The 15,979-nt window shown below is 40.3% G+C and overlaps 2 protein-coding genes and 1 pseudogene across 2 annotated transcripts; 2 read left to right on the forward strand and 1 right to left on the reverse strand.

Annotated features, from left to right (window-relative positions):
* The first annotated feature begins 925 nt into the window (after nt 1-925).
* On the forward strand, nt 926-7,208 carry LOC111454463 (glutamate receptor 2.5-like). Its single transcript, XM_023095952.1, has 5 exons — nt 926-1,248; nt 2,325-3,646; nt 4,677-4,989; nt 5,075-5,481; nt 6,624-7,208. Exons 1-5 carry the CDS (start codon nt 936-938, stop codon nt 7,026-7,028), a joined length of 2,760 nt encoding a protein of 919 aa, XP_022951720.1. The 5' UTR covers nt 926-935; the 3' UTR covers nt 7,029-7,208.
* LOC111454779 lies at nt 5,714-5,827 on the reverse strand (annotated as a pseudogene).
* Nucleotides 7,209-7,869: 661 nt separating the features above from the next.
* LOC111454465 (cytoplasmic tRNA 2-thiolation protein 1) lies at nt 7,870-13,698 on the forward strand. The gene is made up of 10 exons (XM_023095955.1): nt 7,870-8,077; nt 8,713-8,827; nt 9,176-9,318; nt 9,473-9,592; nt 10,823-10,935; nt 11,017-11,109; nt 11,192-11,232; nt 11,830-11,896; nt 12,003-12,114; nt 13,258-13,698. Exons 1-10 carry the CDS (start codon nt 7,976-7,978, stop codon nt 13,432-13,434), a joined length of 1,083 nt encoding a protein of 360 aa, XP_022951723.1. The 5' UTR covers nt 7,870-7,975; the 3' UTR covers nt 13,435-13,698.
* Nucleotides 13,699-15,979: the final 2,281 nt, after the last annotated feature.

A 15,979-nucleotide genomic window follows, 5' to 3' on the forward strand; every position in this document is an offset into this window, starting at 1 on the left:
CGGGTCAAAGTGGATGATTATACCTGATAGCAGTGGACTTGGGTTGTTACAAATAGTATTAGAGCTAGACACCGAGCGATGTGCTAGCGAGGACTTTGGGTCCTTTAAGAGGGGTGGAATGTGAGATCTGACATTGGTTAGAGAGGGGAACAAAGTATTCTTTATTTCTAACAGGGTGTGGAAATCTATCCCTAACATATGTGTTTTATAAAACAGTGAGGCTGACGACAATCGTACGTTACACTCATGAACTCTAAATCAAACCCTTCTATGATGTCATTTCCCTTTGATTTTATAAGGCATCTAGGGTTTTGTAACCTAAGAAAGCATCACGAAAACCAAGCAAAACATTGGTAAAAAAGCATCCCGACCAACAAAAGCATCGGTGAGGTCCATTAGGAGAAGTAGAGATTTGGTAGAGTTAGGGGCCGAGACGGAGACGAAAAATATAATCTCCATTCTCGTCCCTATTTAGCTAACGAGGAGAAATCTCTCTATACTCCTTCTCTTATTTTCCATTTAAACAGGGATTCTCCATCCCATTCGAAGTGGGTCCTCAACCCCTGGATTAAACAAACATCTTATCTAAACTACGGAGTATTTATACTTGGTCAACCAATCATATAATAGGGTTTGACTAATTATTATGGTTATTATATTGAGTATCACCCATAATTGGCAAGTTGAGCAAGTAGGCTTTAATCAAACTAAAGTCATTCTTTGTTCTTGATAAAATAATGAACAAAGAACAAGTCATTGTCTTGGACAACCAAAAGCTTTGGTTCCCATGATTGGATATCTCTTCCTCATATCCGATATCAATATCAAATTCAAATTCTTGTCAAGTCATGCACCCAACTCCCAACCCACCATTAAAATAACAAAACTTTGGTCATATTAATCAAAGTAGTCGAATCAAATTCATCCAAAGCTTAATGATGAGGAGGGGAAAGGGTTTGAGAGGGGGTTTGGGGGTGGTGGTGATCGTTGTTTTTCTTAACATGTTAGTCATGGCGGCGGCGACCACCGAGATGGTGGCGGCGGAGGAGGAGGAGGAGGAGGCGGCGGGAAAAGTGAAAGTGAAGGTGGGTGTGGTTTTGGATTTGAATCTTGTTGTTGGGCAGATGGGGTTGAGCTGTGTTTCAATGGCTCTAGCTGATTTGTATTCTTCTCGGAGTTATTACAAGACTAGAGTGACTCTTAGCACCATTGACTCCAATGACACCGTTGTTGATGCTGCTGCTGCAGGTTCCCTCTCATCTTTTATATATTAGTTCGTCTTTTCGTCTGTAACAGTCCAATTCTAAGTTTCTACGTCGATTTCGGCAAGAGAACTAAGTATTCCTTATGAGTGTGTGGAAATTTTTCGACTCATTTTAAAAACTTTGAGGGAAAGTCCAATGAAGACAGTATCGGCTAGTAGTGAACTTAAGTTGTTACACCAAGCTTATCGCTACTAGATATTGTTTGTTTTAGCCTGTTACATATTTGCCGTCAACCTAAATGCATTTAGTAACGAGAGGTTTTCACACCCTTTTAATAAATGTTTTGTTTCCCTCTCCAATCGACATGGCATCGATGGCACACAGCTCGATGTTTGACTATGATACCAAAAGGGTGGATTGTGAGATTTCATGGAGAAAGAAACAAAGCATTTGTTATAAGGGTGTAGAAACCTCTCCCTAGCAGTCGCGTTTTAAAAAACTTGAGAGAAAGCGTGAAGATGACAATATCTACTAGCACTGGGCTTGAGCCGTTACACCAAGCCTACCACTAGCAGATACTGTCCGTTTTAGCCCGTTACGTATCGTTGTCAACCTCAGTTTTAAAACAAATCTAGTAAGGAGAGGATTTCACACCGTTCTAAGAAATGTTTCGTTTCCCTCCTCAACTAATGTAGGATCTCACAATCCACCCACTTGGGGGCTAAACGTCCCATTTCGTTCCCTCTCCAATCGACGTGGGATTTCACAATCCACCCACTTGGGGGTCAAACGTCCCATTTTGTTCCCTCAAACGAACGTGAGATCTCACAATCCACCAACTTGAGGGTCAAACATTCTCACTAGCACACCCAGCTTGATGTCTACACTAAGGGGTGGATTGTGAGATCCCACATCAGTTGGAGACAGAAACGAAACATTCCTTATAATCGTGTGTAAACCTCTTCCCTACTAGATGCATTTTAAAAATGGTGAGGCTAACAACTATATATAATCGATCAAAATGAACAATATCTACTAACATTGAGCTTGAACTGTTACAAGATCATACATTTTTTTTTCGAGAAAGATTTGATTGATTGAAATTCATCAAATTCTCAGCTTTAGATTTGATAAAGGAAGAGGAAGTACAAGCCATAATAGGCCCAACAAGCTCCATGCAAGCCAACTTCATAATCAACATAGGAGACAAAGCACAAGTACCCATCATCTCCTACTCCGCCACACGCCCATCCCTCACATCCCAACGCAGCTCCTTCTTCTTCCGCATCGCCCAAAACGATTCCTCTCAAGTCAAAGCCATTGGAGCCATAATCAAAGCTTTCAAATGGCGTCAAGTCATCCCCATCTACACCGACAACGAGTTCGGCAATGGCATCGTCCCTTACCTCATCGACGCACTACAAGAAGCCGACGCAGACGTACCCTACCAAAGCCTCATCTCCCCGACAGCCACCGACACCCAAATCACCAACGAGCTACACAAATTAAAAAACATGCCAACAAGAGTGTTCGTAGTACACATGTTAACACGCCACGCTTCAAGATTCTTCATGAAAGTTCAAGAATTTGGAATGATGAATCGTGGGTATGTTTGGATTATCACTGATTCAATTGCAAATGAATTGGATTTAATCGAACCATTAGCTTATGAAGCTTTGCAAGGTGTTGTTGGAATTAGAACTTATGTCCCAAGAACCAAAAGGCTTAACTTGTTGAAACGTGATTGGCGGAAGAGATTCCGGCGGTATTACCCAACTGTGGAGGATATTCCGGAGGTGGACGTTTATGGGTTATGGGCTTATGATGCCGCTTGGGCTTTGGCCACCGCCGTGGAACTCGCCGGCACCGACAACCTCCGATACACCGCCACCAAAATTAACTCATCGAATTATTTATTTAACGTTGGGGTTAATCAAAATGGTCCGAGGTTGCGTGAGGCCTTGTCGGATGTCACGTTCACGGGGTTGGCTGGTGAATTTAGTTTGATAAATGGGCAATTGCAATCGACCCTTTTTGAGATTGTGAATGTTATTGGTAATGGGAGGAGAAATGTGGGGTTTTGGTCGCCGGAGACTGGGTTGACGAGGAAGCTGGTTGATTCCGGCGGTGCGAAGGGGTTGCGGTCGATTATTTGGCCGGGGGAGCCGGTTGTTATGCCGAAAGGGTGGGAGATTCCGACGAATGGGAAGAAGTTGAGAATTGGGGTTCCGGTGAAGGATGGATTTTGGGAGTTTGTGAAGCTGGTAAGGGATTTTGAAACGAATGTAACGATTGGTGTTGAAGGATATTGCATTGATGTGTTTAAGGCTGTGATTGAGAAGTTGCCTTATAAGGTTGATTATGAGTTCGTTCCTGCTGAGAAATCTAATTCTGTCCCTGGTGGTAGCTACAATGAGTTCACTTATCAGCTCTTCCTTGGGGTAAGTGTCATAAGATTAGGTTAACATGTTCGTGAATTGTTAACGACCCTGTTGTTTATTTTGAGCGTAAGTTCTTATGACTTTACTTTTGGCTGCTGTAAAAGGCCTCATGCCATGATCAACCTCTTGATTAGCCGATGTGGGACTCATCTTCCAATGATTCTCATCTCGAACAAATTAGTATACCATAGAGCCTCCCCTGAGACCTATGGAGCCCTCGAATAGTCTCCCCTTAATTGAGACTCGACTGCTTTTCTGGAACCCTCGAACAAAGTACACCCTTTGTCTCAAACAAAGTACACCATAGAACCTCTCCTAAGGTCTATGGAGCCCTCGAACAACCTCCCTTTAATTGAAGCTCGACTTCTTCTCTAGAGCCCTTGAACAAAGTACACTCTTTGTCTCGAAAAAAGTATATCATAGAGCCTCCCCTGAGGCCTATGGAGCCCTTGATCAACCTCCCCTTAATTGAGGCTCGACTCCTTCTCTAGAGCCCTCGAACAAAGTACACCCTTTGTTTCAAACAAAGTACATCATAGAGTCTCCCCGTAAGCCTATGAAACCCTCGAACAATCTCCCCTTAATTGAGGCTCGACTCCTTTGGAGCCCGTGAACAAAGTACACCATTTGTCTCGAACAAACTACATCATAGAGTCTCCCCTGAGGCCTATGAAGCCCTCAAACAGCCTCCCTTTAATTGAAGCTCGACTCCTTCTCTAGAGCTCTCAAACAAAGTACACCCTTCGTTCGACACTTGAGTCACTTTTGACTACACTCTCGAGGGTCCCAATTTCTTTATTCGACATTTGAGAATTCTATTGACATGACTAAGTTAAGGGCATAACTCTGATACCATGTTAGGAATCACGACCCTTCACAATAGTGTGATATTATCCATTTTGAGCATAAACTCTTATCGCTTTGCTTTTAGCTTCTCCAAAAGTTCTCATACAATGGAGATGATCACTCCTCTCCCAACAATCCTCAACATAAATGAATGGTTAATAAGATGAATGCTATGAATGAACAGAAGTTCGATGCGGTGGTGGGCGACGTAACAATCCGGGCGAACAGGTCAACCTACATAGACTACACATTACCATTCACAGCATCCGGAGTGGTCATGGTGGTGCCAATGAAGACTGAGAAGAACACCAATGCATGGGTGTTCTTAAAGCCACTAACATGGAAGCTATGGGCGCTCACAGCCGGCTTCTTCCTCTTCATAGCACTCGTTGTTTGGATCCTAGAACACAGAGTCAACGAAGAGTTTCGTGGATCTTCATTGGATCAAATCTGCACCAGCCTCTGGTACTCATTCTCCACCATGGTTTTCGCTCATAGTAAGCAATCTCTCACCCTCAAGTTCTTCAGTTCATTCTGTTCTTGTTAATTTGTTAACATTTTAAAGAACTTTGTTGATGTTAGGGGAGGTTACTTTGAACAATTGCACGAGACTTGTGGTGATACTATGGCTGTTTGTGGTTCTTATCATTACTCAAAGCTATACTGCAAGTTTGGCATCACTTTTGACAGTGCAAGAGCTGAAGCCGAGTGTGAATGATATCAATTTGCTTCTTAAAAATGGAGAGAACATTGGGTACCAAGGAGGGTCTTTTGTGTATGAAATTCTTAAGTCGTTGAAGTTTGATGATTCTCAGCTTAAAACTTATGAGTCTGCTGAAGAACTGCATGAACTTTTCGTTAAAGGAAGTATGAATGGTGGAATTTCTGCTGCGGTGGATGAAACTCCTTATATTAAAGTGTTTCTGGCTCAGTATTGCTCTCAATATACCACCACTGAACCCACCTTTAAAGCTGATGGCTTTGGCTTTGTAAGTTCGTCTTTTCTTACTCTAACCGCAAACATATATGGTTCTCTTTGGGCTTTTACTTACGATTTTTAAAACATGTCTGCTAGGGAGAGGTTTTTACACCGTTCTACTCTCTAACCGATGTGGCATCTTACAATCTATTCCTTTCGAGGTCTAACGTCCTTGCTGACACACCCCTTCATGTTCACCTCCTTTGAGGCTTAGCCTCCTCGTTTGTACATCGCCCGATGTCTAGGTTTGATACTATTTCTGATTTGTGCGTGTCGTCTTTGCATAGGGGTTGTGTTAATCTTTTCTGTATTGTTCCTATTTTATTGAATTTCCCCATCGGTTGGAGAGAGAGGAACAAAGCACGATTGTATCAGACCCAAACATTGAGTAGGGTGCCAGCGAGACACTGGGCCTCCAAGTGGGGTGAATTGTGAGATCTCACATCGGTTGAAAAGAAGAACGAAACATTTCTTATAAGGGTGTGGATTGTATTAGAGGCTGACATCGGGCGGTGTGCCAGCGAGAACGTTGGGCCTCCAAGTGGGGTGGCTTGTGAGATCCCACATCGGTTGAATAGGAGAACAAAACATTCCTTATAAGGGTGTGGATTATATTAGAAGTAGACATCGGACAGTGTGCCAGCGAGGACGCTGGGCCTCCAAGTGGGGTGGATTGTGAGATTTCACATCGGTTGAAGAGGAGAACGAAACATTCCTTATAAGGATGTGGATTGTATTAGAGGCTGACATCGGGCAGTGTGCCAGCGAGGACATTGGACCTCCTTGGGAGTGGTTTGTCAGATCCCACATTGGTTAAAGAGGAGAAACGAAACATTCCTTATAAGGATGTGAATTGTATCAGAGCTAAACATTGAGCGATGTGCCAGCGAGGACGTTGGGCCTCCGAGGGGGTGGATTGTTAGATCTCACATCTGTTGGAGAGCAAAACATTCATTATAAGAGTGTGAAAACTTCTCTCCAGCAAAAGTTCAAACAGGAACAAGGACAATATATGTTAGCAGTAGGCTTGGATTGTTACACATACATCATGTCCACCTAGCGAGGCGGGGATAGAAAAAGGAAGCCTTTTCAATCTCCATTTTCAAAGTTAAATGAACATCTCTCATCATAACACGTGACCTTCTTTTTTAGGGATTTCCGATAGGTTCGCCTTTAGTACCGGACATCTCGAGGAAAATCTTAGAGGTGACGGAAGGCGAACGAATGAAAGAGATCGAAACCAAATGGTTCAAAAATGTGGAAGAATGCACAGCTTCAAAAGTGGCAGAATTATCTTCCACCCGCTTGAGCATCAACAGCTTCTGGGGACTTTTCCTTGTCACCGGCGTCGTTTCCCTCTCCTCCGTCGTTGCTTATATCGGCAAATTTCTCTACGACGAACAGCGTGTGTGGCGAAACAATGTCGAGCCTTCGATCTGGAGAGTATTCTGCGCGTTGATCCGCAAGTTCATGAAGAGAGATCCAACAGCTCACCCGCTAAGGCGAAGGGCATGCATGAATGATGTTCCTGTCTTAGCCAGAAGACGCAGTTTTTAGAGATTATCGTTGGTCTTTCATGTTATGGACATCATAGATATGTGTAGTTAATGATTCAAACATCAATAGAAGTTGAAATATTAAAAAAAAAAAAAAAAAAAAAAAAAAAATCAAGTTGAAACAAACATGTCTTGTTCTTCCAAAAAGTTTGGATCTTTGTTTTTTTTTTTTGATAAAATTAATAATGTGGGCTTGTTCTATTTTCAACCATTGGTCTCGACACAAGTTAATATAGAGGATACTTTCGTAATTTGGTGAATTGACAGAGCTCAAACGTGACTGAAATGCATTTTTAGTGTTGAAGTAATAAAAATGTGTTTAAAAATTCTAGATTCGCGATCGATACTAGTTAATAAAAATGTGCTTGACGAGACAGATCAAATGATTTGGAGGGAGAGAGTATGGTAGGACTGTATATGAGTTGAGTTAGGTTGTAAAAATCTTTTAAACCAACTCAAAATTTTGGGTCAAGTGGGTTTGGTAACTATAATAACCACTGCTATCAGATCTTTTCTTCGAGTTTTTTCTCCAGATTTTAAAACTCGTTTGCTATTATAAATAATGTTTCGTTTTCTTCCCTAATCGACATTGGATCTCACAATCTACCCATTCAGGGCCGAATGTCCTCGATGACACTCGATCCCTTCTCTATCGATGTGGGACTCTCAATCCACCCCTTCAGTGCCAAGCCGCCTCGTTGACACATCGCCCGATGTCTAGCTCTCTAATGCCAATCTATCACGATTCGAGTTTCGAAACCTCAAAAATTGTGTCGTGAGTAACCCTTCACAAATGTTACATTAATAACAGGTTTATATGATGATTATAAAAGTCCTAGCTAGGGTCGTAACCCCCTCCGCCCCCAAAATAATTGGCTTGCCGCCTTCGTTAACCGTAAAACCCGAGCTTTCATGACCTTTCGGCACCAATAAGCCATCAAACCGACGATGGAAGAAGCCGGCGCCAAATCTAGGAGGGGCGTCTCCTGCCTGTGCGGCATATGCAATAACAGGAAAGCTGCTCTCAAGAGGCCAAAAACCCTGCAACAGGTTTAATTTGCTTCCCGTCTTGTTTTTATTCTGATTTCTTCTTATTTGTTTCTCTGTTAGCTTTCGTCATACTTGCGTTAACGATCATCGGAAACCATTGAAGAATCAGGAACCCTGATTTCCGTTCATGTAATTAATTATACAATGTGGTCTGAATGTTATTTTGGACAGTTTGTTGTATTGTAATTCTAATAGAATGAACAGATTAACTATAGCGTTATGAAAAATCTTGCCATCAAACTGAAGGATTTAAGCCGATGATTTTCATATATCAATACTTTTAACTCTCCGCTCATTTGTAGGCTTGAAATTCTGCACGAGGTTGAACTAGTGATTATCGATATTAATTAGGGAGGAGATAACTCTACAGGGTTTCGAACACATGATCTTCTACTCGCATACCATGTTAAATCTTTATTGAACCGAAAAGCTTTAGTTGATGGGTGAGATTCCACATTGGTTGGGGAGAAGAACGAAACATTCTTCATCAGGGTGTGGAAACTTCTCCCTAGAAGAGGCATTTTAAAAACTTTGAGGGGAAGTCTGAAAGGGAAAGCCCAAAGAGGACAATTTCTGGTAGCGGTGGGCTTGGGCTGTTATAATATCCTACGTCACCATGTTTATTGCTTTTACAGATATGCAGAGAATGCTTCTATGAGGTCTTTGAAGAGGAGATCCATCAAGTTATTGTGAAGAATCATTTGTTCAGACCAGGGGAACGCATTGCTGTTGGTGCCTCTGGTGGAAAAGGTGGACACAAATTCTACTTAGTTCTAAATCGTTCTTGATCTTCAAGATTATGTGAATGGCCGTTGTTTCTGTTATTTATTGTCGCTATGCGTGCTTGTGGGAGTCTCTTTCTTTTTTGATGTGCTGTCACGCTCCCTTCCCGTCTATGGACGAAAGGGCAAGTCCTTGACTATATTCCCGATCGATCGGGCAAGCGGCTTGGCTTGATAAAAAAGTTAACTCCGACAATTTTCTTTTTATATTCTCTCATACAGGAGAGATAAATTTTGTAGATGTTTTTTGTACTATTTTTGGTTTAATAGTACCCGTTCCTATTATATTTACATTTACTATTGCCCATTTATGCAGATTCTACTGTTCTTGCATATGTGTTATCGGAATTGAATCGGCGGCACAATTATGGTTTAGACCTCTTTCTTTTATCAGTTGATGAGGGCATCACTGGATACAGAGATGACTCGCTTGAAACTGTGAAAAGAAATGAAATTCAGGTGAAAGGTCTTTCTTGTCTTGCTTTAGATATATTTTCCTGTTTCCTTATTTCTTGATTTCTCTATGATTCTCTCTACGAGCTATAATATTATGACAGAAACAAATAATTTGTATGGGGATTGTCCATTCTCACTTTAATTATTCGTTTTTCAGTATGGATTGCCACTACAAATTGTATCATACAAGGATTTATATGGATGGACAATGGATGAGATAGTGAAGATGATTGGCTTAAAGAATAATTGCACCTTTTGTGGAGTTTTCCGTCGGCAGGTGTGAAACAACTACTCCTGCTATGACTTCACAGTATATTTTCTGGCATTGTCTACATTGTGCATAGTTTCTTCCATGGGTATAGCAAATGTCATTTGAGGCTTACTTTTTATTCAACGAAATTGCGGTATCTAAGTTAGGATATGATGTTGATACCGCCCCAGGAAAAGAAAATATAAACAAAATGGCCAGGCTATGGTGGTATTATAATTCTGAGCTGTGTGTGCCTCCTCATGGATCGAGTGCTTTTATAATTTGTGTTACGCTGTTAGTTAATTGCAGGCCACCCTGTCTTGACATAGGTTTTGTGTGTTTCTATTAAGGCTTATGGCCTCCTTTCTCATGTTTGATTTACTTGTGAACTATCACTAGGGGTTTAGGTGGCTTAGTTGTAAACGGAATTGATGGTTCGATTGAATTGTCAATTTGGTTTGTGTAACGGCCCAGACCCACCGCTAGCAGATATTGTCCTCTTTGGGCTTTCCCTTTCGGGCTTCCCCTCAAGGCTTTAAAACGCGTCTACTAGGGAAAGGTTTCCACACCCTTATAAATGGTGGTTTGTTCTCCTCCCCAACCAATGTGGGACATCACAGTTTGGCAGTTTGATGATTCATTGTTGAGTCTTTGGGTTGGGTGGTGTAACAACCCAAGGCCACCTCTAACAAATATTGATCGCTTTGGTCCCTTACGTATCGTTGTCCACATCACGGTTTTAAAATGTGTATGTTAGGGAGAGGTTTCCACACTCTTATAAGGAATGCTTCGTTCCCCTCTCCAACCGATGTCGGATCTTACAAGTGGGGTTGAACCATGAAAAGTAGGTAAGGGGACTCATGAAGGGCTCGGCTGCTAGGCTATTGATGTTTTATCATTCAATTGGTCAGTTGAGACCCTTAAATTGAAACTAACCAATTTTCGTCGGCTTTTACAATGTTGTAAACCAAAAGTGACCAACATACACCAAACCAACCTAAGGTTGGCTTTATTGGTGTCGTTGTTTTAGTTTGCACCTTTAATTATCATGCAATCATTTTCTCATTCTTTTGTGGCAAGCACGGGAAGATACGTAGTACTAAGATGTCGAGACGTAAAACCAGCCATAGCAAATCAATTAGATAGACATTACTTCTTCGTGTCTGCTCATTTCATGTATAAATGTGATGGGTACTATGAATTAAGATGTGTATTCAGCATTATTTCATTGAAGTAATAGATCTTTTTCTCCTGAAGGCTCTTGATAGAGGTGCTGCATTGTTGAAAGTAGACAAGCTTGCCACCGGACACAATGCAGATGACATGGCTGAAACGGTTCTATTGAATATATTACGAGGCGACATAGCAAGGTATTCTAATATTACGAGATCACTTTCGATCTCTTTCATTTTGAACTGAGGTTAGACTGAACCAATGCTTTGAGTTTATAGATTGAGTCGATGTACTGCTATAATAACCGGCGAAGATGGACCGATTCCAAGATGCAAACCTTTCAAGTACACATATGAAAAGGAGATAGTTATATATCCTTTTATTGTAGTCTCATACTTCTTAAGCAAATGTTTGTTTCTTGTGCTAGTTGTAAAACCTTAACCAGATATTCACGTATGCTTATTTTAAGAAGCTCGACTACTTCTCCACCGAGTGTAAGCGTTTCTCATTTTAGCTGTTCTTTGTTTTCTTATTTTCCTCACATTTCTGTGTCTTCTAAATGATAATAAAGTTCATTAGATTCAATTTTGTTGCCATAAACTTGATGTCCTAATGGGTTTAGTCAACTATGAAATTGAATGGTTGAGCAACAAATGATCTATCAAAAATACATTATCAAGCATGAATTCATCGATTTTAGGTTCCAAAACTAGTTTTGTCTATGATTGACTTTTGTGAGATCCCACATTTGTTGAAGAGGGGAACGAAGCATTCCTATAAGAGTGTGGAAACCTCTCCCTAGTAGACACGTTTTAAAACCATGAGGTTGACCCGATACGTAATGGGCCAAAGCGGACAATATCTACTAGTGGTAGGTTTGGGCTGTTACAACTTTTCATTGTTCTAAAGCAATCATTTTCTTCCGTGGTGCTATCGTCTGAGGTGACATGTTGATGTTATAATAACTTATGCTTTTTCAATGAAATGTTCGACGTATTCTCGTGTCTTAGCCTCACATAGTCTTGCCTAGAAAATTAGACTTTACTTTGTTCATCTCCACATTCCTTTGAATATTTCTTTTGAAATTGTAGGCATTTATTCTCCTAATGCTTATCGTGGTTTCGCTCGTGAATTTATCAAGGATTTGGAACGAATCAGGTTTCAATTCACCTCGTCATTGCTTGACAAATGTTTATCCTTCTCATTGCTGACAAGGATTCTGTTCCCTATGATTTGCGCTCACTAGTTATGAACACTGTTGCAGACCTAGGGCCATTCTCGACATCATTAAATCGGGCGAGGATTTCAGGATTTCCACCTCGACAAAAATGCCCGAGCAAGGGACATGTGAACGATGCGGCTACATTTCAAGCCAGGTGTGCTTTGCTCTCATTTTACCTGATAACAAAAAATTGCCAAGATGGACGTAGCAGGGGATTATTCACTTAATAGCTATAATGCATTCCTAATAGATATACTCAACTTGGTTTGAGCCAATATTATCATCTGAATCTGGTCATACAGCTGCACCTCCTCATTTGTCAGCTGTATGTAGATTGTTTACTATTCGCTTGATCTAGAAGTATTTGCGATCTGCTTTCGATTACGTTTTCTGTTCCTCACCATACCTTCTGAAATTCATTGTAATAGTCCGAACTCACTGTTAGCAGATATTGTCCTCTAGGTTTTCTCTTTCGGGCTTCCCTTCAAGGTTTTTAAAACGTGTCTGTTAGGGAGAGGATTCCACACCCTTATAAATAATGCTTCGTTGCCCTCTCCAATCGATATGGGATCTCACAATCCACCCCCCTTCGGGGCCAGCTTTCTTGTGGGCACTTGTTCCCCTCTCCAATCGATGTGGGATCTCACAATCTACCTCCCTTCGAGGCTCAACGTCCTTGCTGGCACACCGCCCAGTGTCCACCCCATTCGGGGCTCAGCATCCTTGCTGGCACACTACCCGATATCTGGCTTTGATACCATTTGTAACAGCCCAAGCCCACCGCTAGCAAATATTGTTCTCTTTGGGCTTTCCCCTTTGGACTTCCCCTCAGGTTTTTAAAACGTGTTTGCTAGGGAGAGGTTTCCACACCTTGTAAAAAAAACTTCGTTCCCTTTTCCAACCGATGTAGGATCTCACACTTATCAATTGAATTTTGTTTACAAGAAACTGTAACTACTTTATGTGATATATGCAAGATCCCACATCGGTTGGAGAGGGGAACAAAACATTCCTTAAAGGGTGTGGAAACTTCTATCTAGCAGATGCGTTTTAAAACCTTGAGAGAAAACCCGAAAGGGAAAAGCCCAAAAAGGACAATATTTGCTACAGTGAGCTTGAGTTGCTACAATATATGTCCCCAACCCCCTCATTTTTAAACATTGCTATTGGTGAATTAAAATTGTGTTCAAATATGAACCATTCCCGTAGATTTCTTCCCCAAAGTAAACCTTTTACCAACTTACTTTCATACAATTGGAGATCTGAGCATCTGTTATCTTTATTTTACCTAATGCAGAAATGGTGTAAAGCATGTGTTCTGCTCGAGGGCCTTAACCGAGGTTTGCCGAAGTTGGGTATTGGGCGGAGTCGAGGTCTTGACAACGAGACGGAGAAGAGGGAAATGAAGGGAAGAAGTAGTGATGGACAAACGAGAAGCATTGAGAGCAAACAGTGTGGCACTCTTGACTTCTGAAGCTTTTCTGCATTCTTAGCTGTAGCAATGGTGATCAAAATACCAGATGAAAGCCGAGGATTTATCAAACAAGAATTGGCATGCGTTAACGACATTCTTCGTTGCTTCGGTTCGATGATCTCAGCTTTTCTTGAAAATAGAGAGAGATGCAAATGGAGAAAAAGAAATAGATCAGCACCTAATACAAACACTGAAGTTCATTGAGAAACTCTAGGGATCTATGTAGCCGTTTTTTTCCACATAAATCTTAATATATTCTCGTCATTATAAAATCTAAGAGAAGTTTTCACACCCTTATAAGAAATGTTTCGATCTTCCCTCTAATCGACGTGGAATCTTACAGTTCACCTCATTGGGAATCCACAATCTCGCGATTTTAAAATGTGTCTGGAACAGTTTTCACATCTATTAAGGAAATTCTGGGATTCTGGGATGTTCATAAAAAATAAAAATTACGACCAACATTAACAAACAAACAGTGGAACTGTGAGTTGTGCGGTGGAATTAAACCTAACATTAAGGAATTAAACCTAAAATTAATGTGACATTGATGTTCATCATTTATTAGCTTTATCTAATTATACAATTAGTGTGCAAGCAATCACAAAATTTATTAATTCAACCTTTTTAGAGAAATCAATCATTTACTCAAATAGTAATTACATAAATTAAAGCAAAAGGCTCCATTTTTATAAAATAATTAAGGAACAAAAATAAAAAATTATTATTAAACTCATTTATATCCATTGTTAAATGTAAAAATGAGTGAATAATAAGCCAAAAAAAAAAAAAAAAATTTGATGGGTTTTCAAATTTTTTTTTCTTTCTTACTATTTTAAATTTATTATTATTTTTTATCCTAACATCATTTATTCTATTTGTTAAACCAACTCACAAATCTAAAAATTTGGGCATATTATTTATAATATAAATAAAAATTTAATTAGTTAAAATTATTTTCACAATTTGTCTATTTGTCTTAAGGAGAAAGAGCAGTTCAAGAGTCAAATCAGTAGGAGAAGGAGTTCCGGGTCAGGCAATGGACTAGCATACAGCCTATCTTTACTGTTCAAGAATAGGTTAATCCAGCCCAGCCTGTTCGTTCCGTAAACTCTCTCTCTCTCTCTCATTCATCGATAGTGTTTACAGTTTCATTCTTCTTTCTTCTCCCTTCTTTCATCACAACCAGTGTCAGACGTAAGGAGTTATGGCATTTTTGTCTTAATAGAGGTAAACTAACTCACATTATCCTATCCACGTACGAGTCATTTCAACATATTTTGTCTTCATTTATATAAATTAAAGTAATATTTCCAAGAAATTACACGAGATAAAATTGAGCATGCTTAACTTTAGAATTTCTATGGTTAAACTACGGACGAGGAAGAGGATATAGACAGTAACTTTCAAATTTTTAAAATTTTTCTTAGCAATTCTATTTTGAATAAGGCTCTTATTGGTAGGTCTTGATTCATTCATGCACAATTCATTCATCCAAGCATCCCGAACAATAAAAGGAAGTAAAAAAGAACAAGCATCAACGGAGCTGGGCTAGCTGCAGCGCCGCCATAGCCGCCGTGGTATTGGGTCGCCGGCAAAAGCAAAAACTCGCCTAAAGAATCCTGCTAATGAGATATTACTAAGATTAGGTTAGAGCAGCAGCAGCAGCATGGGGTTTGTCAGGCTTTAATCATCAGCCCACGTACATAAATCAATGCCTGCGTCTTTATAAATATAGGGACAATCAAAATTTCAACTAAAAATCTGGTTTTTACTGTATAATGGTAAACTTCATAACTTTCAAACAAAAACCCTATATTCATCGTTTGAAACACTCTTGTCACGAATCTCCACAATAGTATGATATTGTCTATTTTGAGCATAAGCTCTCATGACTTTACTACGGACTTTCACTAAAAAACCTCATACGAATGGAGACGTATTCCTTACTTAAATTAGCCAACGGGCTCACTCCCGACAATTCTCGACACACCCAATTTTTTAAAACCCATGATAGGACTAAACTCACAAAACCCACAAGCAATTCAGAAAAAAAAAAGAAAAAAAAAAAGATGATTTTGCTGATGAACTAAAACATGAAACAAGTCGAAAGTGAACGTTTCTGATAAGGGTGTGGAAGCTTCTCCATAACCGATACGTTTTAGGGAAGTCGAGAAGGGAAAGCCAGAAAAAGACAATATTTGATCGTGAGGGTGTTACAAAGAGGAGCCAAACAGAGCTCAGTTGGCAGTATGCCCACCTCCAAATGAAAGAAGAAAGTGTTTTTGGATGTTTCGATGGAGAAGGAGGTGGACAGAATGCCAATAAATTCTGTTGGAAACCCTTTGAGAAACCCCCACGAAGCTTCACAAGAGACAGCCATGGAAGAACAAAGAAACAAGGAGATGGCAAGCATTTAAGAAGGAAGAAGAGGAGAGAGAGTCAATGGTTGTGGTGGGTGTGTGAGTAATTAATTTAAGAAGTGAACGAGCCAAAACAAATAATATCTGCTATTGTGACGAGCCAAACACCGAATAGGGTATTA

The sequence above is a fragment of the Cucurbita moschata genome, unplaced genomic scaffold (assembly GCF_002738365.1).
Source record: "Cucurbita moschata cultivar Rifu unplaced genomic scaffold, Cmos_1.0 Cmo_Scf00016, whole genome shotgun sequence".
Taxonomy (NCBI): domain Eukaryota; kingdom Viridiplantae; phylum Streptophyta; class Magnoliopsida; order Cucurbitales; family Cucurbitaceae; genus Cucurbita; species Cucurbita moschata.

Coding starts and splice junctions, on each gene's coding strand:
- LOC111454463 (XM_023095952.1), top strand. CDS start 936: ATGATGAGGAGGGGAAAGGGTTTGAGAGGGGGTTTGGGGGTGGTGGTG. Junction 1,249..2,324: donor TGTTGATGCTGCTGCTGCAG/GTTCCCTCTCAT, acceptor TCAAATTCTCAG/CTTTAGATTTGATAAAGGAA. Junction 4,990..5,074: donor CACCATGGTTTTCGCTCATA/GTAAGCAATCTC, acceptor TGTTGATGTTAG/GGGAGGTTACTTTGAACAAT.
- LOC111454465 (XM_023095955.1), top strand. CDS start 7,976: ATGGAAGAAGCCGGCGCCAAATCTAGGAGGGGCGTCTCCTGCCTGTGC. Junction 9,593..10,822: donor GTGGAGTTTTCCGTCGGCAG/GTGTGAAACAAC, acceptor TTTCTCCTGAAG/GCTCTTGATAGAGGTGCTGC. Junction 10,936..11,016: donor TTACGAGGCGACATAGCAAG/GTATTCTAATAT, acceptor TTGAGTTTATAG/ATTGAGTCGATGTACTGCTA.